At 42.3% G+C, this 25,837-nt stretch overlaps 1 protein-coding gene across 3 annotated transcripts in view; it reads left to right on the top strand.

Moving 5' to 3' along the window:
• Nucleotides 1-25,837, top strand: part of LOC111862142 (dual oxidase) — a 73,071-nt gene that overhangs the window by 22,413 nt on the left and 24,821 nt on the right. For all 3 annotated transcript variants that reach the window (XM_023847316.2, XM_033750574.1, XM_033750573.1), the window contains exons 3-10: nucleotides 13,507-13,668; nucleotides 14,512-14,699; nucleotides 15,949-16,153; nucleotides 16,929-17,095; nucleotides 18,724-18,960; nucleotides 19,139-19,335; nucleotides 24,379-24,627; nucleotides 25,585-25,786. In XM_023847316.2, the coding sequence (XP_023703084.1) occupies nucleotides 13,557-13,668; nucleotides 14,512-14,699; nucleotides 15,949-16,153; nucleotides 16,929-17,095; nucleotides 18,724-18,960; nucleotides 19,139-19,335; nucleotides 24,379-24,627; nucleotides 25,585-25,786 (1,557 nt within the window). In that variant the 5' untranslated portion in view covers nucleotides 13,507-13,556. The remainder of the gene's footprint in view (nucleotides 1-13,506; nucleotides 13,669-14,511; nucleotides 14,700-15,948; nucleotides 16,154-16,928; nucleotides 17,096-18,723; nucleotides 18,961-19,138; nucleotides 19,336-24,378; nucleotides 24,628-25,584; nucleotides 25,787-25,837) is intronic.

Raw genomic sequence — 25,837 nt, forward strand, 5'->3', positions numbered from 1 at the left:
CATCTCAGTCTTCAGAACAATTTTACAAGTTCCACTCTAGTGCTGACCTCCCGTCTATTGCTCGTTCCAATTAGCCTCTTCCTCCACGTTGCCGACAACATTTTATAGTCGTTTTCGTTCCCCGTTCGTGATATATCTGTCGAGTGTGACCCTCCTTGGTCTGATCACATTCTCCACTCTTCCGTTGCTTTGTGATGCAGACACCTACGGAGTTTACTTGGTCGGAATGATTTCAGTACTTTTGGAGATGAAATTCTAGACAGAGGCAGCCTCCCCATTAAGCATTCATTTTATCCAGGTCAGATTATGGGTGCATAAAAATTAGCGTGTGTAGGAAACAAATCTGCGAGTGGCATAAGATGGCTATGACTCGAAGGAGCATGTTAACAAACATGTAGATAACCATAACGGTTACGTTAGAGACAAACGTGGGCCTTGCGTGAGAATATTTTGAGCTCAGCTACATTATTGGTAATCTGTGCCCCAGTTACGTGTCGCATTGCAACAAGACTACCGCGCTTGCGTGGTGAGTTATTTCAAGTGACATGAACACACTTATAATCGCAATAAAACATGATCTTGTACGTTGGTAGGCATGATAAGTGCTTTCGTCTGTATTAGCAATGTTGTGCCTCTGCAGAATAATTAAAACTTAAGTTCGTACGTCACAGGAAACACTCCGTCTCCATAGCAACGACCATGGTTAGGGAAATAATCGCTGTTTATCGTGAGAGCCACACAAAAACACGGGGAAAATACAGAGATTTGAAATATGAACGCGGGTGGTATGTATCGGTACCATTGCCCTTCGAATGATTCGAATTGCAAATCCGAAGAGCGCACGTGTCTGCTCCGGTATGATGCTTTGGGCTCTAAACGTCGGCATCAGGCGGTTGCTGCTTGCGTGGGAAACTGTTCATAAGAGGCGGCCACTGTGGGCCGTAGGAGCCACTCACAATGTTATCCCTTCATGTAGGCCTAGGCCCCGGAAATGGCCCCCTCGTTCAGGTTTTCCAAGTAAAATGTGTCCTTGTATGTTCTACCCACATGTACCTATCGCCTTGATCTGTTAAGGCGCGTCCACACTGCTCGTGCTCGTGCTCGTCGGGAGACTCGTCTGGTTTTTACTTGTGCTCTGTAGTCGTATTTTAATTTATTGACTATAGTTTTTAAATTAAAAATTTAGAATTTTCGTGTCTCGTGACTTGTCATATCGTCCACATTACTCGCGAGCATAGCGAGTCACACGAGCACGAGTAATGTGGACGCGACTTTATAATGATGTCTAATGAGGAGCTTCGGAACCATTGTGGGCATGTAGCACGCATAGGTGGGTACCAAACCTTGCATGATGATATCGCAAGTGAGGATGTCTCGTGGGATATTCAGATGGACGTTTCAGGAGAAAGTTGTAAAGTTATGAAATGGAGTAAGATGGTTCAGAATGGGGGGTGTGAGCATTGTGAAGAACTTTCGAGTTCGGCAGGAGGGACCGGCCGTGCCTGCTGTGAGAGCGAACTATAGCGCATTGCGACATCTCTGCATCAAGATATCAATGAAGGCATAAGAAGGGAAGGCGGTCCCGTGTAAATAGCACAGACCACATCAGTGCAATTAGTGCCTTATGCAGCACCGTGTAATTAGAAAGATAATTATGACCGTTATCAGACAGGAATGAGCCAATCAAGGGAGAAGGGAGTCTACACATGCAGTGGTGTTGTGACGTTCAAACTTTTGTATTTGTTGCACGTTTCGTATTTTGCATCATTCATTTATCTAAGGTGGAGTCGGTATAGGGACAGGCTACGGGCTGGACGGCCACGGTTCGATTCCCGCCAAAAGCAAGATTTTTCTCTACTCCACAGCGTCCAGACCGGGTCTGGGGTCCACCCAGCCTCCTGTCCAATGCGTACCGGGGTCGGTTTCTTCCTAGGTAACGCGGCCGGGGCGTGAAGCTGACCACGCACCTCCATCTAGTACGGGTCAAGAATGGTGGAGCTATGCCTCCACTCCTACATATGTCTTCATGGCAAGATGCTTAATCAATCAATCAATCAATCACAGAGACACTTTTGCCTTTTAACGTATGTAAGGTTACCTGAAATCTGTGCAGGTGTCATGTGATATAGCTTTGCAGTTCAGAATGGCCTGAAATAAAGGAGAGGCTTATCGCCGTTACTTTTCAACTGTACGTTAAAGCAAAATATCGTGGCTGATGTTCACCATCGCAGTGGGCCTCCTTACGTTGTCATTATGTGGGAAAGTTTAAAGTATACAAGGCTCTGGGTAGTTCTGGCTGTTTGAACAGGTGCTAAGGCGAGAGGGAGTGGCGAGAGTCCCATAATTCCTTCATCAAATATTGTGAGAATTATTAAATTAAGGTGGGTAAGATGGGCGGGGCATGTGGCACGGATGGGAGATAAAAAATACACAAAGAGTTTTGTTCGAAAATCTGAATGGAAGAGAGCACTTGGAAGTCCCAGATGTAGATGGGAGGGTGCTACTGAAATAGATTTTAAAAAATGGTGTGGTAGATAATGAATCTACTTAATTTGGGGTCAGAATAGGAGCCAGTGGCGGGCTGTGATGAACATCCAGAATACGCTTTGCCTTTGTTGTATTGCATTTTGTGGCACAGGTTAGGCTGGTGACGTAACAGCGTGGAAGGTGCTGTTGCAAGATTGACATGCAGACTTGAAGATGGAGAGCACTGTCCCTAGGCTCTGACAGCATGTACTCCGGTAGAGTTTCACACACGTTTTACTGCCTCCATCTTCAGGTTGGAAGAGTAAGAAGGCAGTGAGCCCATAGGCTGTGTCACATTAATGATGTTGCGTAATGACAAGAGCGGCCAGAACCTTGCGCAGGAGCTGCTTTCCGTTGGTTCCGGTTCTGCTGTTTTTCCCTTGCGCATGGCTCCACGGCAGTGGCGGTGTCTGCATAGCGCGGAAGTGTAGATGAGTCATTCGTGCAGCGTAATCCCATACACACGGTCGGTAGGACTCCTTGGACGGGGGATCAGCCCGGCGCAAGGCTGCTACCTACACGCAGGACAGCACACGCAGAATAAACGCAGACATCCATGCCACGAATGGGATTCGAACCCAGAGTGTTCGAGCGGGCGAAGACGGTTCATATCTGAGACCGGACGGCCACTGTAATCGGCAAATGTTGTTCATGATGAATGAATAAAATTAAACGAATTTGGAAGGAGTCGGTAATCGGAGCACTATGGCGGAAAGGACCGAGGAAAACCACAAGAAAACTTAGAATAGCCGGTGATCAGGTTGAAATCCGAACCGAGTATATCCCAAATACGAGACAAGAGCGTGGATGCTATGTGGCGGAGGGGGGCAGTCACCCGTCTGTATTTCAGTACTGATCGCAATAGGCCTTGGCTTTGAAGGAGGACTGTAGGTGCAAGTAGATGCTGTAGTATTCTCTACGTGAGCAGTGAATGTCTCTCACTAGATGCTGTAGTATTCTCTACGTGAGCAGTCAGTGTCTCTCACTAGATGCTGTAGTATTCTCTACGCGAGCAGTGAATGTCTCTCATCCTGATTGCAGCAAGTCAAAGGGGAGAAAGTACAGAAAGAGCTCTGTTTTGTATGAACAGAGCCGAATTCGAGCGTCTAGGAGCGGAAACTCTTTTCAGTTGACTGATGCAGTAATTTGGTTCACAGCTTCGTCCGAAAAGCGGCCGGTCCGTGGCACAGCGAAGAAACTGAACAGTGACCCAGAGACAAGCCAATCCATAGCGTAATTGCCCTGATTACATTAAAACGTTAATTTTCAGGAGCAACTTTTGTTCATTCCTCAAATGAAATTACAGATCTGAAAGCCGTTTTGTCCCCGATGAACCGTTTACGCTGGACATCTGCTCGAATGGACTTCAAGGGAACGACGTTTAACTGATGTTTTCCAGTTCAATTTTTTTTCCATCGCTCGTAATATTTATTAAAATCGAAATAAACCTGCACACCTCCGCAACCTCTGATATCGAATTTAATCGAAATCCGTCCGGCGATTTACCAGTTGTTACGTGCGAGCAGACAGACACGGCGTTCCTTACATGCCAACAGTTTACGTACGATTCTAAGAAGCGCTGAAACATGAAGACGATGCTGAATTATCGAGGCCAGAAACAATGTTCAGGTTGACAGGGAGCCGTGAAGCAACCCTGAACCCAGTCGAACATGCAACTGAAGCCATTTGTCACAGAGGTTTGATGTGGAGACCCCGTTTGCCAATCCTTACTGACAGAACCAATTAGCGTCTAACTGCGCTCTACCAGGTGTGACAGAAGTCCTTGCGGTGTTCGTTCGCCGTCCTTTTCCAGTGACGACATTGCGTAAGAGTAGTCAGTGTGAACATGCAGCTGTAGGCGGGCTTCGCGCTGCGCCGTACCGTGTCCCTGGGGTCTATAATCCGTTGGCAACACCACAGTTCTAGGGACAGAAGTCGGATGACGTCTCGGCCGGAAAGGTGGGTGTCGTGATCGAGTGTTTTCGCGAGCTTCCTTAGTCTCTCCAAACAAATAAATGTTCCAGCAGCGTCCAACGAGCAGTAGACGGTCGCTTCCCTTCCCATTTCTTAATTCATCACTCGCTATCAGTTTGCAGCTGAGAAAGCGTCGTCAAGCAAAGAAAGCCTCACATAAACAAAGCATTCCCCAATAAGACAGTCTCTTGGGGCAGCGGCTCTCAACCTTCATGAGACCGCGGCCCAGTAAGTTCTTTCTTTATAAGACGAGGGCCCAGTCCCAACAAATTTACTCGTAAATACCTTTCCAGTTTTGTTAAAGTTCATGCATTAAGCTAACTATAAAATATTTATTCATGAAAAATACTTAGAAAATGAAAATGACAAATTCCAGAAGATCCTCTCGCGGCCCAGTATAATTGATGCCAGGGCCCAGTACTGGGCCGCGGCCCGGCGGTTGAGAAGCACTGTCCTAGGGCATCATGTTCTTATATCTCTCCAATTACGCGAATTTGTATGTTTTTTCTTTTTAATTTAATTTTATTAGCGAAGACAAAGAAATTCCTTCCTCTCACCGAACTCAAATGTTCAACACGGTGTTCAAAAGAGCCATAAACTGGTCCCTATCCTGAGTCGTATGAATACAATCAGCACCCTTAGACCCAATATCTTCGAAGTAAATTTTAATATCCTCCGATATACGTCCAAGTATATTTCAGTTCCCCGCTAACATTTTCTATGCAATTTCTAAGCACATAAATTCGAAAATCAGCTGTTCCTAGCGTTGGTTCCTGGTGCCATGAAATGGTTCAGAAGAAACGAATCCTTGTTAAAAATTCTTTGGATGGGGGATGATCCGTTTGCAAGCTAATCCCTTGGACAACCATTGTTCTCCGATTATCATGGCTGTTCTGGTGTTGTCCAGTGCCAGGTCCACATTCTGTGCCTCAAACCGACCCGCCCCAGAATTCCTTCACGTGGCCTGCATCGAGCAGAGCGATTGACCGACCGCAGACGTTACTAAACTTTCCATTTGAAATGACTAGTGACCCATTTGTTTGCTGACGACATGTGTCAGTGTTTGGGCCCAAGGTCAGCAAGCACCCCCTCGACCTGCTGCTGAAATAGAAGCGGAGGAAATATCCACAACTTCGTGACCCCGGCCGTCGAAGTGCTTGGGTTCATATGCCGCGTTCGTCACAGTACATGTTTTCTGGCAGCTGTATGCTGTCATTATGTCGCTAGAGGCTAGAGGCATGCTGCCGTGAGTAATACCAACTTGGCGACAGAAATGGGGACCAGTGCCACTTTCTGTCCTTTATGTTCTTACTGAGTGGACCAGCGAAATCTGTATTTGCGTCTTAAGTTTGGTTGCGGTAAGTAACAAGCCATTCGAAATGGAGATGCGAAATTTGGTTCGGCGATGAATCTTAAGGGTGCAAAACAAACTGTTTTAAACACCGGGTTTGGTCAAGAAAACGTGGCGATGATGTAGCGTAGCTGGCGGGTGCGCTAATGTACGTTCCGGCCTGAAGTGGACCGTTGTGACTTGCAACCGTACAGGCTGAACGCGTTGAGAAATGCAGCAGTAGCATGGTTTGTGATTTAAAAAGTGCCCCTGTGGTTAAATCGTACTTACTGTTCGGCATTTTCCTGCAGAACTTGGGTAAAACAGCGAGAAACGTGAGTCACGGTAGCTGGCTCTCGAATCAAGATTCGGAACTGGGACGTCCGTGAAGTGGTCAGACAAAAATGCAAGACCAGACCTTCAGTTTATGCTGCTTGCTGTAAGTGCAAGACAGTCAGTGTCTGCGAACTGCCTTCTGCCTCTCTATGCGGCCCATAGCAATCGATAGTGCCCTCTCTTTGCCGCGTTCTAAGAGCCAGAGCTCGTCCCTAGAAAACGCACTTAGACTTTCTGTCAGATGTAGGCTCTTTTCACGTATCCGTTTAGTTTATTCACCTTGAAATTAATTCACTTGACATATCATACCGTGGGCCGAGAAAGTACTGATGTTAAATGGAACAGGTACAAATTGTTTTAACTGCAATGAAAATGCATGGCTTGTGGCACCGTGTAGCTTGGTAGGTGGTTACCGACGTGAGGGGGGAATATAACAGGGCTACAGCGACGCACTGTGTTTCACTGAAACACTGGTGCTCATATACCAGGCCTCACGGTGTGGGTTACCCAGAAAAAACACGATGTGAGAGCTGGTAAATGTGGTGCTAACACTATCTATAGGCCTGCTTATGTGAGTGCCTCTTCGCGACTGTTTGGATATTACTGTGTACCTGTTTTATTCTTATCTGCCCGTTTTTGAGCTGATTGTCCAGAAAATGTATGAGCTTCATAACTTGTACTCTTCTCCAAGTATAATTAGAATAATCAAGTCAAGGAGGATGAGGTGGGCAGGTCATGTAGCACGAATGGAGGAGACGAGGAATGCGTATAGGATATTGGTGGGAAAGCCAGAGGGAAAGAGACCACAGGGAAGACCAGAGCGTAGGTGGGTGGACAATATTAGAATGGATCTTTGAGAGATAGGATGGGATGGTATGGATTGGATAGATCTGGCTCAGGATATGGACCACTGGAGGGCTCTTGTGAACACGGTGATGAACCTTCTGGTTCCATAAAAATGCTGGGAAATCCTTGAGTAGCTGCAGAATTGGCAGCTCCTCCAGAACGGCTCAGCTCCATGAGTGAGTAAGTAAGTAAGTAAGTAAAGAACATCTCACAATCCTGTGGGCCTTCACGGCCTGTTACAGGGACAGCTTTACTGCCCATTTTTGTAAACAGAAACAAAAGCTGTTGACGGAAGGTGGGCGTCACAGTGGACGAAAAGTATGAGTCTTCACCAGACTGTGGGGCACATTTGAAATAGAATTGACGTCAGTTGAGAGCCCTTTCGCAGCCAGAAGTTGCAGAAATTCCCTCTTACCTTCGTCATGTCCGTCTTTCCGTGCGCAAGAACCTCTAAAATTTGATATTTATGGACACATTCGAACAGTGGCCAAAATGTGATAACAATAAGCGACTCTTTCCACGAAGATGCCCGCGTTCAGGACTGATTGTGCGTTTTGAGCGAAACTATAGAAATATGTAAAGCCATCCCTGTAACAGGCCGTTGAGGCCCACAGGGTTGTGAGGTTGTGACACGTCGAGGCTCCCGCATTTTCTAGGCAGTCAGCTCACAAATGGCGGTGAGGTTGTCAGCCTTTTGCGCCGGCCGCCCTTTACTCCCAGGAAGATTCCTGGTACTGAAGGGCTGAGTCGACCCCAGGGCTACAGTGCGGATCTCAGCAAAAAATGTGTTAAGCACAAATTACAGAGGCAGGCGAAAGAAAGGTTTCTAAGCCTAATAAATACACTTTTCCCCTTAAGCTTTAACTAGTTTCTAAACTGTTAAACAAAGAACCCGAAAGCGTCAGTATTTTCACATTGCAAAACACGTTTTAAACTGGCAGCCCATTTGAAAGACAGTGGAAGTAAAGAAAAAGGGAGATTACACCGTTCCTATAAATTGGGCCAATCCGCACTCCATACGAGGTTGGCTGGTCCTCCGTCCGGTACAGACTTGTGAAGTGACTGACCCTGGCGCAGTTCCGTGTAGAGTCATTTGTAGCTGCAAGAATTAGTTCAGACGTGACGGGCATGATTTGACGGAGGCCTTGGTCGACTTGTCTGTGTGTGCGTTCGATATCGGACAGTGCATAACCGTGCATAACCGTGCAGCCGAATTGTATCATCTGGTTAGTTAACTGCGACGTACTTTTTCATATGTTACACCTACTGAGTATTGTTACACTCGAATTAGCAGTGTTGCTCACTGGGTTGTTGTACGGCATTGCACCAACTGCTGACGGTATTCACAGTCCAATGGGTCACAGGCAGAAAGACTGACCATGCGGCCGTGTCCTACGTGTGGACAATGCCTGGGAGTGCTGAGGACGTACACGAAACCCTGTGCCCCTGATGGGATGCAGTACGGACTGGCTCGGGTGTGACGTCTGTGCCCAATAGGAACGTTGGGATGCGTTTCACGCGTCGCGACGCCAGTAACCCGCCTTGAAACAAGGCGGTCGGATAGCAGAAGCACTCAGTGACGTCAGTTTTTTGGGCTGTTTTAGCTGCAGATTCAACGCGACCACAGGGCCGTGTTTTCTGTGCCAAAATATTTAGACTCCACGCTCTCCTGAGAATACGTGAAGGCGCGGCGCCTGTGTCCCTGTGGCATGTTGGGACGCACGGCACCGGGCAGCTGCACATTTGGGTACGTCGCATTGTTATATTGCGGCCCGAGATACAAGTCTGCTGTTGGCAGAAGCTACTCTCGGCTCAGTGATACACTTCGCTAGAAGAATACACCTCACCAGGGGTAAGCTACGGTATAGTGTCTCAGGCGCGCCACTGCATGAACGCATATGACTGTGTGGTTTAAAATGTGGATCCTCCACTTCGAGCGTTCATTTCATGTAGGGAATGTGTCGCTGGAGCAATGGTCTCTCACTCATTGAGAACTCGCCTGACATTAACCCGATATCGCCACAAGGCCAGAGCAAGGCCGCGCCGCGCGGCACCGCGATGGGAGATGTAAGGGCGACGGCACTCCAAGGAAACTGACAACTGCAACGCAACCGCAATTTCCGACAAAAATCGCCGATTTCCAGCAGGCAACTGGTTTCCAGATTAGCGGGCGCACACTGAGGAAACTCACGTTTATTTAGTTGCTCACGTCACAAGTGGGTGTGTTTGTGCGCCAGTTCCCTGCCGCCATTTCAGATCGGTACAGTCTGTCCTCCGCAACTTCATCAGAACCGGGGAACGGCTGTTTTGCGAAGGAGCTGAAAATTATGTAGTAAATCAATGAAGTCATCAATTTTAGACGATGATGACGTTGGAAGGCAAGATTATCGAGGGCACCGCGTGCGAAATCAGCTGACATATTATTTCTTAACACCAGCAGGAGCAATTCCGTCTCACTGGAGTTACTGATAATTGTAGAGGATGAAGACGAACCTAGCTGCTGGCTTGTATCGCAGTACGGGTCATATTGCAGTAGCTGTTTGCATTGCTTTAGCAGGCATGTTCCGTATTTGGATCCTATTATAAGTTGCGGTAGCGTAGTTGGTTGAGGCACTATGCTACAAGCCGGCAGGTCACGGGTTCAAGTTCCGATGAGGTCATTGGATTTTTTTAATTGACCTAATCCTTCCAGCCGCACTATGTCCCTGGGGTCGACTTAGCCTATGACAGAAATGAATATTCTTGGGGGTAAAGCGCGGCCGGCGCGTAAGGCTGACAACCTTGCAGCCATCTGTGAGCCAATTGTCTAGAAAAAATGTGGGAGCATCAACATCTCACAACCCTATGGGCCTCCACGACCTGTTACATGGATACCTTTACTTTATATATATATATATACACACACATACCAGACTCCTTCGTCTCATGAGAAATTCTTTCCCAAGCCAAATCTATTTTGTCCCGTCTAGCACAGTCTGGGGTGGCGTTTGCCATATATACCAGGCTCTTGCTGCACAGAACTGCACAGAAGCAAAATTAGCAGCTTCGTCAACCTTTCGTGCCATCTTAAGAAACAAATGAATCATTGAAACGCGTTATACAACAGCTGCCACTAGGAAACCACGCTGCAACGCAGTTGTGAGAAGACTGGCTTGCTCCGTTGCCTGGAAGTTGAGTTTCTGAGCCTTCCGCCGAGTTGCTTTGCCGTTTCTTCAATTTGCGCTGCTCCGTTCAGTTTCATGTGTTCAACTCAGGCTGATAACAGTTCTCGGAAATTGCGGTTGCGTTGCGGTTGCCAGTTTCCTTGGTGTGCCCCCGCCCTAATTAATTACAGCAGCTGTAGGAGACTCGCACCCAGTCGCACCTGCTTCTCATTCGGGAGATCCCCGCTTCACATTTCGGCTAGGTTTCATATAGGCCGCGACCACTTCCTTCTGTTTTACATCCTCTTCAGTCTATTGTTCACTCATTCGACGCTATGTACTCTGACCTGCTGAGAGCGCTGTTAAATATACCGTGAAGAGAGAAGGTTACCAGCTTCTGGGGTTTGACGTCGCGTTCACCGACGTTTCGGAGTGACGTACCCGCTGCTTATACTTTTCTGGTTGCTTCTTTGCCTTACCCTTCGACCGTGAAAATGGAGGCCGTACATTCCTCCGAAATCCTACCGGACTGCAAGGTGTTATATACCAGAAGACAGTACTGCTCACGGTGACCGTCGTGATGACAGCAAATGCGGCACCAAAGGTTGCTAGGACCTGTCCCCTGTCCAGGTTGAGGCACACAAGGCAGCAGTTGCGCGCGCAAACGGGTTCAATTGTCAAGTCTGAACTTTCACTGTTCGTCACAGTAGGAACGCCTTTCTATTTGTATGACGTTTACATAAGGCACATTGCGTTTCAGAGTAATAGTGATGTACTTACACTATGACAAGTGTGTTTACGTCATCTCATTGATTCCCAAACTGTGGTCCGCAAGTCCCCTCGGCCTTTCTTTGGAGAAAAAGATCTTAATGGTGAATTTTTGTGTGTGTGAGATTGTAGTATCAAAGATAACTCACAAAATACTACAACTGTGTTGCGATGCTATGGCCCTTTGCTTTTGGGAAAATGTTTTTTGTATAGTCTGTTTCAGTTTGTATGGCTCCCCCCAGGTCATGTCAGGAGAAAAAATTTGTGAAAGTATATTGGTAGAGGGGCACCTGGCAGGAGAACAGGGAGATTGTCAGGAGAAGGAATATGACCTGAGGAGGAGCTTCGTGTGTTTTATTATGGAAGGAAGCTGATGGTGTGACATCCAGTAGCAGGAAACATCTTGAGATGCTGGTCCATGTTTGGGTTTACTGTATGATGCTTCAACGGTTTGGATTATGTCACACTGAATAATAGGATTATTATATAATATAATATAATATATAATATAATATATATATAATATTAGCAAGGATATTGATATATTGGGTTTCTGGACTTTATCCATCGTCCTGGTTTTTAAGATAACAAATAAAAACATGACATTTTGGAAACTGGATCTGTTTCTGTCCTCAGGTGAAGGAAAAGGGAACACCTATTCTGTTGGGTCCGTTAGAAAGAGCTAGCCTCAATCACTGGATTCGTCCACTGAGGATGGAAACAGATCCAGTTTCTGAAACGCTGGGTTTTTATTTGTTATCTTAAAAACCAGGACGATGGATAAAGTCCAGAAACCCAATATATCAGTGTGTTATACACCATCGTCAGAATCCTATAGTAACTACTAGCAAGGAGTCCAGTAGTCTTGTAAAAATTGAGAAGTTGTTCTCTTAAACAGACGAGTAATTAGTGAAAGCACAAATACTGCTGTGATAATTACATTTTGTGGAGTGCAACAGTGATCTGAGAAACCAACGGTGCCATAATGGCGCAGTGCTTGTCTGGTTTGTAGGCACAGTGTCCTTGTGCCTTTGATTACTAATTCATGTTTCATGTAAACATAGTTTTCCCAGGAAAGTAAAATTCCAGATTTATTTGTACTTGACAAGCCAAATGTTTAGTACTGTGTGTCATTTGTGTAAGTTGCTACACAATTATTTGTTGAGGTTAAGGAGCAAATAGAGCAGTATATCCGGGTTAACTGAATAAGTGGTACTGATGAAATTGCATCTGAACTGATAATGATTCATGGAGTGGACCTTACGTATTAAATTCAAGAAAATGTGATGCACATGAGAGATGAGACTTGTCCAGAAAAGTTCAGTCATCAAATCTAGGACAGATCTAGGCATGAATGGGAACATTGTGTTGAAATGAGTCTTGCAAGGGTGTGAACTGGATTCTTTTGGTTCAGTATAGGAGCCAGTGATGGGGCTGATGTGAACATGGTAATGAACCTTCAGTGATACTGCTGACTGACTGACTGTTAGCTTGTCAGTGGTTCTTGGGCATGTGCCAGGTCTCCCAGCTGATGAAGAACAAATAGCATACATTTCAGGATTATCAATGATTCCTTCCAATTGTTTTGTAGTCCTGATCTTTGTTTAAACTTACAGCAGTTCTACTGAATTGCCTATTGTTCTGTTTATTTTCTTTTATTTCATTGATGTTCTTTAAAACAATTTCCATTATGCACAGACTTATTTTTTTGTCTTATTTTGTGTCTGTGCTTCCATAGGAAGTGAATGTTTCATGGTCTGGTGGTTGTACCTCTCTTGACTTGAACAGATCCTACTCTGTTTCGCACTGGAAGACGTGCAGTTTGTGTAGTGTCCTTCACCATCACAATACTGTGACTGTGTCAATTGTCCAAATGTTAACCCACTGTGCTTCGCACTGTTAGTGTTCCACAGGCCCTCACATTGTATGCAGTGTGGCAAAACAGCGCTGTTTGCCATCATGTGAGATGCTACAAATTGTGTAGATCACTTAATTGTATTGTTCATTTTCATGAAGTTGCGGGCTCATGAAACTTTCTTACAGTGTTTAATTAATCTTGAATTAATCACATGCATATTGAGTAATTATTAATATCTGTGTAATTATGACATGTGATTCTGGGGGATCCACTTAATATGGACCAATCAAAATGATCATCCTAAATATCACCAGTGAAAGTACATAATTTTAAAATTCAAGAACTCATTGTATGGAGTTACGCTGTTGCATCTTCATAACATGGCTTCATTACATCTGCATCTTGCATCTTTCTGTTTCTTCATCACCCCAGTATAGTTCTTTAAAGCACAATGGTTACTATATGTACCCCTCTCTTTAACATTTGAAAACTCAGCATTTTACCCACACAGTGTATTTATGTGTTTTATAGGAGTCTTGCAGTCAGCAGCATTAACCAGCTGGCCTTTGTAATTGAGATTCAGTGTACTTTTGTGCTATAGAAACTGAATTTTTAAGTATTATTTAGATGAACATGAGCCTTCAAAGGAATGCATCATGTCCTAGTTATTTTATTTCCCATTCACATATGATTTGAAATACACAAAACGGGCGCAATGTTTGCAGACAACCACCTGACCCGCAAGACGCCTCCATCTTACGCAGATGGTGTCTACATGTTGGCAGGCCAGAATCGTCCCAGTCCACGAAAACTTAGCCAGATTTTCATGAAGGGAGAGGATGGCCTTAGTTCTTCCAGGAACAGAACAGCCCTACTTGCATTTTTTGGTAATGTATGGTGTTATATTTGACATCATTGGAGAAACAAGAACTGCATTCACAGGTGTGAGGGGCTCATATGTGGATGAGACAATATTAAACTAGATTTTTAGAGAAACAGTTCATGAAAATATGAACTTCCGTGTGGTAAGGTCGATAATGGACTCTTGTGATGATGATGATGATGATGATGGTGGATAATGGACTGTCAGGTTCCACTACAAGGGAGATTCTGTACCTTGGAATCCTGCTCAGACACAACAGGGCAGAGAAATCTCTGTATGCTGCAATTCACATTGTCTCAGTTAATGTCTGTGACAGCCATGAAATTAATAGTCACTCTGGTAATAAAAAGATAAAATTTAACTTAAAGCATAACTCTTGTAGCAGAGTCTCAAAGTTTGACTCTTAGAATATCAAAGCCTATCTTTCAACAGAGCCCTGAATTATTTCCAACCATCTCTTCTCACAGCCTATTTCTGTGGATCTATCTCTGTCTTCCATGCGATTTTTGCCCAAGAGATTCCCCACCAAAATGTTCTGTATCTGTTGGGGATCTTCCCATCATGCACACAGCACAAAGAAGAGTGAATATTATCATAATAAATAAAGATTTCACTTTTGTCAAGGCTGAAGTGCTGTCTTAAGGTTAAACATATGGAAACGGTGAACACAGGTGTAGGACACATTCTGGTGTTGTGAAAGTTCGTCTACCTCAACCAAATAACACACAGTTGCTGCGTGGGATCAGTCAGTTAATTGTGAAATACCTAGTTGAATTTTACTTCAGACTTATGTGTGCAGGGTTTCAGTGACAGCTGTGTTAACGGTAATGTTCGTATCCCATAACAGGACAAGTGGTGAGTTCCGAGGTGTTAATGGCAAGCGAGAGTGGTTGTCCTATCGAGGTGCACCGGATAGAGATTGAGAAGTGTGACGAGATGTATGATCGAGAGTGTCAGGGGAACAAGTATATACCATTCCACAGAGCAGGTTATGATCGTAAGACTGGCCAGAGCCCCAACAGTCCACGAGAACAGGTCAGTAATTCAAATGTGACTAAGTCTTGGTTTTCACGGACAGAAGTAGGAGGTTGAACACTTCTAATGGCAGAGCACATAATTGGATTGTATACTGAGCCCTGTGTTGCCAGTTCATATCCTGAGAACATGTTTGTTCTCTAAACCCCATTTTAATATTATCTTTCAAGCTTTTCATTCCTGCTTGAAATTCTGCCCTCTAACAACTTTTCCTACACCAATTCTGTACATTCCTTCAGTGATGAACTTCTTAAGTCACCAGTCTAAAATGAAAACTAGAATATAATTTTGTAAGATACGACACAACAAATCAGAATTGTGGAGGCATTTTTATGATTAGTTCCAAAAGGGCTGTTCAACTTTGAACCAGTGACAGGTTATACATCATACTGTATGTAGCTATGAGCAGGCCTTGTCATGAAGAACCCACCCCCATACAGTGATACAAATATATTGTGCCCTGCAATGATCAGATCTCTGGAACACAAGCATGCAAATATATTGTGCCCTGCAATGATCAGATCCCTGAAACACAAGCATACAAATATATTGTGCCCTGCAATGATCAGATCCCTGGAACACAAGCATGCAAATATATTGTGCCCTGCAATGATCAGATCTCTGGAACACAAGCACACAAATGAAAAGTGAACCTGTAAAATCCAAAAAAACATAAGCTAAATGCTTTCAAGTTGGTGCTTAAAATTCACCTTCTATGGTTTGATTGCATGATATTGCATATGGCCATGGATGGGACTTCTACAAATTTCTAAGTTATTCATTGGTTGTTATGTGGAATAAATTGAAAGATTATCTAGAATGTTTACAGAGTAAGGGGGAACCACAAAATGGCTCATTCAGTCAAGATATCCAGTAACCCAGCTGAGACTCAAACCATGTATTTTTAAAATACAATTCTAGACTATGTGGTTAGGTAAAAGCGATCTGTTGTGATTGCAGGTTGCATAAGTGGCCATATTTGTTATGAAACAGTGGCAGTGAACCTGAGAGAAAATTGGTTCGTTTCTCAGCCATCCCAGCTGAGGTGTTTCTTGGTTTTGCTCAGTCATTACAAATGAATGTTGATACTGTACCAAGATATATCATGCCCCATTTTCTCTCTCTTCCTGTTCACCATTCACCATGCATAATACTTTTTTGGTCTTATCACTGCATGAATTTGCATTTTAGAGACTGATATTCAGAGCTCAACAAATTGCAATTCATGTTGTTATATGTTTTGTTGCAGACCAATCGTGTGACCGCCTGGATTGATGGGAGTTTCATCTACAGTACAAGTGAAGCATGGGTAAACGCAATGCGCTCTTTCCAAAATGGGACATTTCTGACAGACAAAACTGGAAAGCTTCCAGTCAGAAATACAATGAGAGTGCCTCTTTTCAACTCCCCTGCCCCTCACGTGCTTCGACTGATGAACCCTGAGAGACTGTTCTGTAAGTTACCTACAAGCAAACTAACCATGGTTAGTGTGAGTGTTGAGTTCTGTCCTGCCAATTGATCAATTTACTTGTATGACTTATGAAGAGCATGAGACCTAGTTAGTCACAGCATTGTACTATGTCTAATTATTTATGAATAAATAACATAATTTTTAGAGACGTTTTTCATGATAAACATATACTCATTTGTTTAAAAGTTACTTTGTTTAATAGCAAGTTTTCTTCATTACTTTAATTTTATGTCTGTGATTAAAAATACAGTTGAGTTTGATGATAACTTTTCCTTGTGAATATATGTATTCATTAATAAACTTCATTACACATGACGAAGAACTTCTTCAGAAGAATGTGGATGTACACAGTGTTAGCACAAGACACAAACACTGTCTTCATAAACCAATTGCTAACCTCTCATGCTTTCAGAAAAGCACATATTATGATGGGATCAAAATTTTTAATAGCTTGCCTTCTGATCTCAAAGGCCTTATGAATGAAAAAGCACGATTTAAAATAGCACTGAAACGATACTTAAATACACATTCACTCTACTCTGTTGTGAATACCTGTTGTCTGGAAAATAACTTATGTATCTTTATATAGCCTTGTGTGTAGTCACTGTGTACTCTTGGTTTCTCTTGTGTGAGAACTCCATCGGTACTGTACATATGTTTTGTATTTATATGACATATTCCACATCCTACAGTCATTTTGACTAACTTTGGATTCATGGAAAGCAATACAATGTAATGGTATGAATTTCTCTCTGAAGTACTAGGGGATCCTCGCACTAACCAGAACCCTGCTCTTCTGGCATTTGGGATCCTGTTCTTCCGGTGGCACAATGTGGTGGCAGCACGTATACAGGCACAACATCCAGACTGGCCTGACGAGGAAGTGTTTCAGCGAACTCGCCGTACTGTGGTGGCTACACTCCAGGTACTCCTTGATGCCTCCTGTTTAATGATGTCTGTCAGTGGAGTAACAAAGTTTATGCAGAGACATTTCAAGTCAAATGGCTTTTGTTACTGAAGCGGTGATGTAAGTTCTGATGTCATTGCTGGTGTGTTTCCATCATAATGTATAAATATGAGTGAAAAACAGAGTGGATGAAGAGGAGCAGAGGTTGTCAGCTAGGAAACTACTTGTCTTCACTTCAGTTTTTCTGCTGTGTTATATAAATTATGATGAATGATGGACGTAGTTTTGTGTTGACCATTAAGGAATGCTTGAATGCAGTAGGGGTAGGCAATATTAAATATTTGCAAACAGATTCTGTACTTCATTATGTAAATTGATAATATGATATGCTATTCAAACAGCTGTTTACAGTTTCATTACCTAGTCTTTCTTTTGTAACTAAATACAGTAAAAACAAATGCGCTCTTTACTCGTATGTCATGCCAAAGATTTCAAGCTGCTTTTGAATATGTAATCTGGCACTGTAAGTATGGTTTTGTTACAGTAATTAAATTGTCTTATAAAATAAAAGTTGAGTAACCATCTTGAGTTTTATAACAGGAATACAAAACATACCAAACTAACTAACTAACTGACTGACTGACTTCATGGAGATTAATGCTTCAAGAGAAGCTGCCAGTTGTGCAACTATTCAAGAACCTCCCAAGCATGGTATGATGGTCATTACCATGTTCACAAGAGCCCTCACTGGTCCCTATCCCAGTCCATACCACCCCATTATATCTCTCTAAGATCAATTTTAATATTATTATTCATCCCCACATATGTCTTGGTCTTCCTAGTGGTCTTTCTTTCTTTCTTTCTTTCTTTCCTTCTGGCTTTTCTGCCACTATCCTACATGCATTCCTCTTCTCCCCATTTATGTAGCAGAAGCCGCCAATTGCGCAGGTACTCAAGACCTTCCCAGCATTTCATGCAACCCGAAGATTCACTATTATGTTTACAAGAGCCCTCCACTGGTCCCTATCCGGAACCAGATCAATCAAATCCATACCATCCTATCCTATATCTCCAAGACCCATTTTAATATTGTCCACCCACCTACATCGTGGTCTTCCCAGTGGTCTCTTTCCCACCAATATCCCCTATGCATTCCTCTTCTCCCTCATTCATGCTACATAACCTGCCCATCTCATCCTCCTTGTCTTGATCGTTCGGATTATACTTGGCGTACAAATGATGTAGCTCCTCATAATGCAGTCTTCTCCAACCTCCCATCACTTCATCTTTCTTTGGTCCAATTTCTTCAGCACCCTATTCTCGAACACCCTCAGTCCATGTTCCTCCCTTAATTTCTGACTAAGTTTCACACCCATAAACAAATAACAGGCAAAATTGTAGTTTTGTGTATCTAATTTGTACGTTTTTAGACAGCAGACGAGAAGACGAAGGTTCTATACGGAATGGTAGCAAGCATTACGCGAGTTCAGTCTCCCCTTTATTTCCACCTTAATCAAATTTTGATTCATTACTGTTGTTCCCAAATATTTTAACTGTGCCACATTTCAAAAGCATCTTTTAGCTATCATATCATTGTGGATATATGTTAGAGCAGATGATTGACACCTATGCATGTCTCTTAACAGAATATCATTGCTTATGAGTACCTGCCTGCCTTCATGGGGGAAGGCCTGCCACCATATGAGGGCTACAAACCGGATGTTCACCCTGGAGTGAGCCATGTGTTTCAGAGTGCAGCTTTCAGGTTTGGACACACAATGATACCACCTGGGATCTACCGTCGGGATGGGTCCTGTCACTTCAGGGAAACACCCATGGGCTTCCGTGCCCTTCGTCTCTGTTCCACCTGGTGGGACTCCAGTGTATGTGAAACATGTAATGATGAACACAATGAAAACGAGGACTGCTTATGCTACAAAGAATGACTTTCACTTATGAATTTGTTAAGGATATCACTATTATTAATTGGTCTTAATTGTTGAGAGCATCTAGAGAAGAGAGCAAAGCAGACAGACATGTGCATACTCTGCTTGTTCTCAGGATGTGCTGTCGGACAGTACAGTTGAAGAGCTGCTGTTGGGGATGTCTTCTCAGATTGCAGAGCGGGAGGACACGGTGCTGTGCTCCGATGTGCGCGATAAATTATTTGGCCCAATGGAGTTCTCAAGGAGAGATCTAGGAGCTTTGAACATAATGAGGGGTCGGGATAACGGTCTGCCAGATTACAACACCGTGAGGTATGTGTTCTTCTTGCAGATGCCTAGATACCTCAGTGAGGCTAGCCACAATGGTGTCATTCCTGATGTAGGTACGCTTTTTGTCTTCTTTACCAAGTCTGCACTGCTTCTAGAACACGCCCAGCCTCTCTCCCTATGGGTAGTGGGGATAAATCAAAGGTGATCACTCCCTGTACACTCGCATGGCAGGCATTTGGCTAACTTTCTTGCCTTCTTTAATGCTGTTCACCACGCTTAAGAGTGCAAGCATTATGATAACACTATTTGCCATAACCATGAGATATGAAGGTGTAGGTGAGTGGACAATATTAAAATGGATCTTAGAGAGGTAGGATGGGATGGTATGGATTTGATTGTTCGGGCTCAGGATAGGGACCAGTAGAGGGCTCTTGTGAACACGGTAATGAACCTTTGGGTTCCATAAAATGCTGGGAAATTCTTGAGTACATGCAGAATTGGCAGCTCCTCCAGAAGGGCTGAGACCCATGAGTAAGTAAGTAAGTAAACCATGAGATATGAGTTAGAAACTGGGATAGCTCAGTCAGTGTAGTGACAAGCTACAGGTTGGGTGGACAGGGTTTATCCTGGCAGGGATAAGATATGTTTCTCTTCTCCATAATGTCCAGACTGGCTCTGGGGCCCATCCAGCCTCTTATCCAGTGGGGGTGCTGGAGGCTATTTCCCCAGAGGTAAGACAACCAGGGCAGTAAGCTGGCCACTCACCTCCATCTAGTGCCAAGGTCAAGAATATTGGAGCTGTACCTCCACTCTTGCAATGTCTTCATGTCATGGTGCTTAATTAAGCACAGGGACAACTTTACCTTTACCTTTATGAAGTATGATTTACTTGTATTTGCTGATGAGACCAGTTTCGTGTAGCAGTTCAAAATTGCAGGATGTGTTCAATGAATTTGACAGACCTTCAGCTCAACACCAACATGATCTTCACTCTTAGGTGCAACTCTTCTTCATGCACTTTTTGGAAAGAGAAATGTTGTGATCTTCATCCCTGACCCTCCCTACAGAGATGGAACCATTCTGGCATGCAGTTCCTTGGGACTAGAATGTGTGGCCAGGAGACACTTTGAGTCAATTAGGAATTGCAATTGGTTTGAAGTAGCATAGTTGGTTGAGGGGCTATGTTACAAGCCGGAAGGTCAAGGGTTCAAGTCCCAATGAGGTCGTTGCATTTTTTCAATTGACCTAATCCTTCCAGCCGCACTATGGCTCTGGGGTCTACTCAGCCTCTAACAGAAATTAGTACCAGGAATTAATTAAAAAATTTTCCTGGGGAGTAAAGTGCGGCTGGCACATAAGGCTGACAACCTTACTGCCATCTTTGAGCCAATTGTCTAGATCAGGGGTCTCCAAACTTTTCGAACCGCGGGCCACATTAGGTAATTCAGCACTTTCAATGGGCCAGATAAAATGAGAAATTTATAACTCTAGGTATATGAGTTTTATTGAAAGCAAAGAATTTCATAAACTAAATACAAAGTACGTGAGAATAAATTATCGTATATTAATGACATCGGACAGTAGCAGCAAATGCTCATATTTTCATCACAAATTATATTAAAACAATTAATGTGAATGATGGAACTCTTTTTGCATTCTTAAAATCTGATTAAATTGAGGTTCAAATTTTGAAATGCTAATCACAAGTAGTGACTTTAAATGTTCGTCGGATAAATCTGCCCTGTATTTCGACTTGATGTACTTCATCTGGGAAAAAGTTTGTTCACACAGATATGTCGTCCCAAAAATGGAGATAAATTTACAAGCAAATTTCTTTAAATTTGGAAATTGCTCAGAGTTCAGAAATTTATAAAATTCGATCAAATTTCCTTCCTTGTATTTGTCTTTAATATGATAATTTTCCTGAAGTTCAATAATTTCCATTTGAATTTGACTTGGGACATCTGCAGCATCACAGTCAAACGGATTTTGAAACAATCTAATTTCCTGAGCACTGGAATCCAAATCAGCAAATCGCTTCCGAAATTGTTCTTTCAAATCTAAAATGACTAAATTTGCAAACGAGGAAGGAAATTCTGCTTCACCCTTTTTATGCAACTCTGCACAGTATAGCATATGAACAAAGTTACAATTTTTCACTTGCCTTTCCAGAAGTATCAACTTTGCTCTGAATGCCTTGATAAGTGCAAATAAATCACAGACTAAGTTATTTTCACCCTGCAACTTTAAATTCAAATTGTTCATATGGTTTACCAGATCAGCAAAACTGCTAATTTCCAAAGCCACTTGGTATCTGATAAAAGTGGTTCGTGATGGTTTTTCTCGGTAAGAAATATGTCAATTTCATTCCTGATCTGAAAGAAGCGCGAAATAACCTTTTCACAGCTAAGCCATCGAACTGCAGTATAATATGTCAGGTCAATAAGCTTGGAATCACATTTACCAGTACTCACTGGAAAATTAGTTCAATTGGCACGTTTCTGCACAATTCTTTCGTGGGCTGGATAAAATCACATCGCAGGCCGCATGTGGCCCGTGGGCCGTAGTTTGGAGACCCTTGGTCTAGATAATGTGGGACCCTCAATGTCTCATAGCCCTATGGGCCTTCACGGCCTCTTACAGGGATAGCTTTCCTTTTTTACTTGAAGCATTGACAGAGATATACCACTTATGCATGATTACTTATAGATTACAGGAAAAATACAGCATTGCAGCAATCTTTTAATGTATAATCTTTGGGTTTGTAGGGATAAATGGATATACACAAACTGAAGAGTGTGTATGTTAATCTGTGTATGTAGGTATATACCAATATATTATTTCTGTAACTTTTTATGTATAATTGTGATATTGTCCCTGATGTAAACTGTCGTAGGAATTTGATTCTTGTTGTTTATTATAATATGAGATATTGTCTAGTGAACAGTTTGGGTTTAGAAGCAATTCCTCAACAGGAAAGGCAACGTTTAAACTTCTAAATTATATTTTACAGGCCTTAAATGATAAGGCATAAGTGGGAGGTATTTTTTGTGACCTCGAGAAAGCCTTCGATTGCGCTAATCACGACTTATTAATGAAGAAACTGAAATTCTAAGGAAATGTAGGCAATGCATATGCTCTAATCAAATCATATCTCAGTGATAGGTATCAGCGAGTCCTCATTGCTGATAAATTAACACATTCTTATGCTTCTTTAGAATGGGGGAAGAGTAAACATGGAGTGCCCCAGGGATCTGTGCTTGGACCAATGCTTTTTCTTTTGTACATAAATGACCTACCTAAAGTAGTTAAATTGTAACTCTAAGCCAGTCATGTTTGCTGATGATACCAGCATAATTGTTAGTAATCCTAATTTAGTAAATTAAAAAAAAAAAGATATTATTTCCTCTTTCAGACAGTTGAATGAATGGTTTAATATCAATTTGTTGTCACTAAATTATAACAAATCTCAGTATATACAATTTAGAACCACTAATAACCAAACAATTCAATTAGATATCAGTTATAATAATAAATATATTATTAACAATACAAATCCGTCTTCGCTCGCTCGGAAGCTGGGATCGTGGGTTCGAATCCCACTCAGGGCATGGATGTTTGTGTGCATTTTTCTGTGTTTGTCTACAGGTAGAGGCCTTGCGACGAGCTGATCACTCGCCCAAGGAGTCCTACCATAAGTGTAAGATCTAGAAAAACCGAAGTGAACGGAATTCATGGAGGTAGGCCTAGGCCCACTGGGGCTGTAGTGCCAAGAAAAAAAAAACCAATACAAATACTCGGTTTCTAGGTATTACTGTTGATAGCTCCCTGTCACGGAAGCATCATATTGATGGATTTATGGTTAAATTAAGCAAGGCATGTTATGCTATTAGGTCTTTAAGACCCTTTGTGTCCCATGAATCACTAAGGATGATTTACTGTTCTTATTTTAGAGCAGTTATGTCATATAGTATAATCTTCTGGGGGAATTCCCCTTACAGTATATATTTAAACTACAAAAAAAGGCCACAAGAATTATAACAAATTCCAGAAACAGGGATTCCCGTAGGGAGTTTAGGAAACTAGATATATTACCGTTTTATTCTCAGTAAAAATTTTTGTAATTGATAATATCTCCTTATTTAAAACAAATTTAGAGTTATATGATATCAACACCAGAGGTAAAAATAGTTTTTACCCTTCACAACGAAGGTTGTCTATCTATAAAAATGGTGTTTATTATATGGGTAGAAAGGCATTTGATCACTTACCTCCTTGCATAAAGAAATTGCCGGATGATTAGAATCAATTTAAAAATACTCTAAAAAACTACCTTCTATTGAATTCTTTTTATCCACTGACGGATTATTTTTATAGTAATTACTAATTTTAACGTGAATTTTTAAGGTTTTATGTATCATAGATGCTTTATTTTGGCATAACTATGTTATCATCTACCTTTTTGTGTGATGATTTTTTACAATATTAAATTTAAGATGATGTTATGTTTAATAATGTTAAAGTAGGAAGATAAACAGTTTGGTTTATTGTTTGATCTGACCTATGCTTATTTTCATAGCATGTGTATTTTAGTTACTTGTCTGTGACTGGTTCTATATCCATCAGGCATATTTGTAGCCCAGATTGGATCAATGGAATTTTAGAAATAAATAAATTAAATTATTACATCATTAACATTTGTGAAATTAATTGTGTTTAAAAACTGTTGAAGAATGTAAAGACACACAGATTCTATGGGCTCCATTATTGTCTCAGGGTCCAGTTTCATATCAGAGCACTCAGTGTATCATGGACCTCAAAAATAATTTGGTTTATCTGTTTTCCTCCATGCATAATGGGTGCTACATTGTCACAGTGATGATGGTGGTATATTGAGTTCAGACTTATTGGATTAGGGTTGTAGAGCCACTGGTAGTCACAATATGTATATAGTAATTTTTTTGAATACCTGAATATACTAGCAACATAAATATATAAAATGTTTTCAAATGTTACAGTGGAATGTAGTACGCCAAGGAAAGGGTTAGAGTATTTGTCCTAATTTATGCATTCTACTTCGTAAAGGTCATACTTCCGCCTGCCCCGAGTAAAAGAATGGACAGAGATAAACCCAACCCTCTTCAAGAAGCGACCAGAATTGCTACGGCTTCTTGCTGGAGTTTATGCCAATCGATTGGACAATGTGGACTTATATGTTGGGGGTATGCTTGAATCGAGAGATGGACCCGGGGAGCTGTTCAGAGCCATCATCAAGGAACAGTTCACACGCATACGTGATGCAGATCGATTCTGGTTTGAGAACACTGAGAGTGGGTGAGTCTCTTCAGGGGAGATTCCATCCCCAGACTGATAGCCACAACAATATAAAGCAGAAAAGCTGGCCATTAGGCATGTTGCTGCTTGGTTATGGGAGAAAAAATATTTTGGTGATGAAGAGACTAAAATATATATGTTCATAGTTTAAATCCAATACATGGTATTGTATCACTCAGATATATGGCAGGAAAGGAAGCCATTTTGCTGAAAGAAATGTACTATGTTCCTCAGACTTACGGAAGCACTCAAAGAACTCATGATGGTTTACAGTTTACCACTTTTATTAACAATTGACATGTTCGTTTGAAACACGCTATTATAAGCATTTTATTAGGGACAGAACTGGCAGGCAGCTCATCCCTTTCTCTGAGTAGCCGTCACTAAATTGTGTTGTTGACTGTAAACATGAGGCAGAGAGCATCATTCATTTCGTTCAGAGATGACCACATGCAGTAGTTCCATACTCCCATGCTTCTAATTCCCTTATAATTACTTCAAACTAAATTATGATATTCAAATGCATGTATTTTCATTAATTCTTACAGCATAAATATTTCAGAAGACATTGGACAGTTCAGAAATTTATATAGGTTTTTATAGAAATATTTTCTGTGTGGGAATGTCAAACCCATGTGATTGCAAATGAATAGCTATTGTAGCTTTGTTGTCAGTACTGGCTGTGATGCATTCAGTTCTACAGAATCTCCCACAAAATGTCAGGGGTGTATGGTGGTCATGTTAAGTTTGATATTGTGGGCTGAGATTTATATAAAAACATGTTCATATTAAAGGTTCAGAATCATTCTCATATTTATTTGACACTACCTTATTTTTTTTTATAAAGAATTGACCGTGGCTGTACTTCGCTGCCCTCTGCATGAATACACACTTAAGATGAACCATATACCATTCTCCCAGTCTCTATACTTTGTTAATAATTTTTTATGCATCTAGGATTTTCACAGATGAAGAGATAGAGGAAATTCGGCAAGTGAGGCTGTATGATGTGATTGTAAATAGCACAGACATCAAACCCAGTGAATTACAGAAGCATGTCTTCTTCTGGGTGAAGGGTGATCCATGCCCCCAGCCAGTACAGCTGAACGCCAGCCTACTGGAACCTTGTAAATACCTTCAGGGCTATGACTACTTTGAGGTAAAATGTTACACTTTATGGCGATGTCTTGAAGCAAGTGCCTGCCCACCA

Source organism: Cryptotermes secundus, unplaced genomic scaffold (genome assembly GCF_002891405.2).
Source record: "Cryptotermes secundus unplaced genomic scaffold, Csec_1.0 scaffold770, whole genome shotgun sequence".
NCBI lineage: Eukaryota > Metazoa > Arthropoda > Insecta > Blattodea > Kalotermitidae > Cryptotermes > Cryptotermes secundus.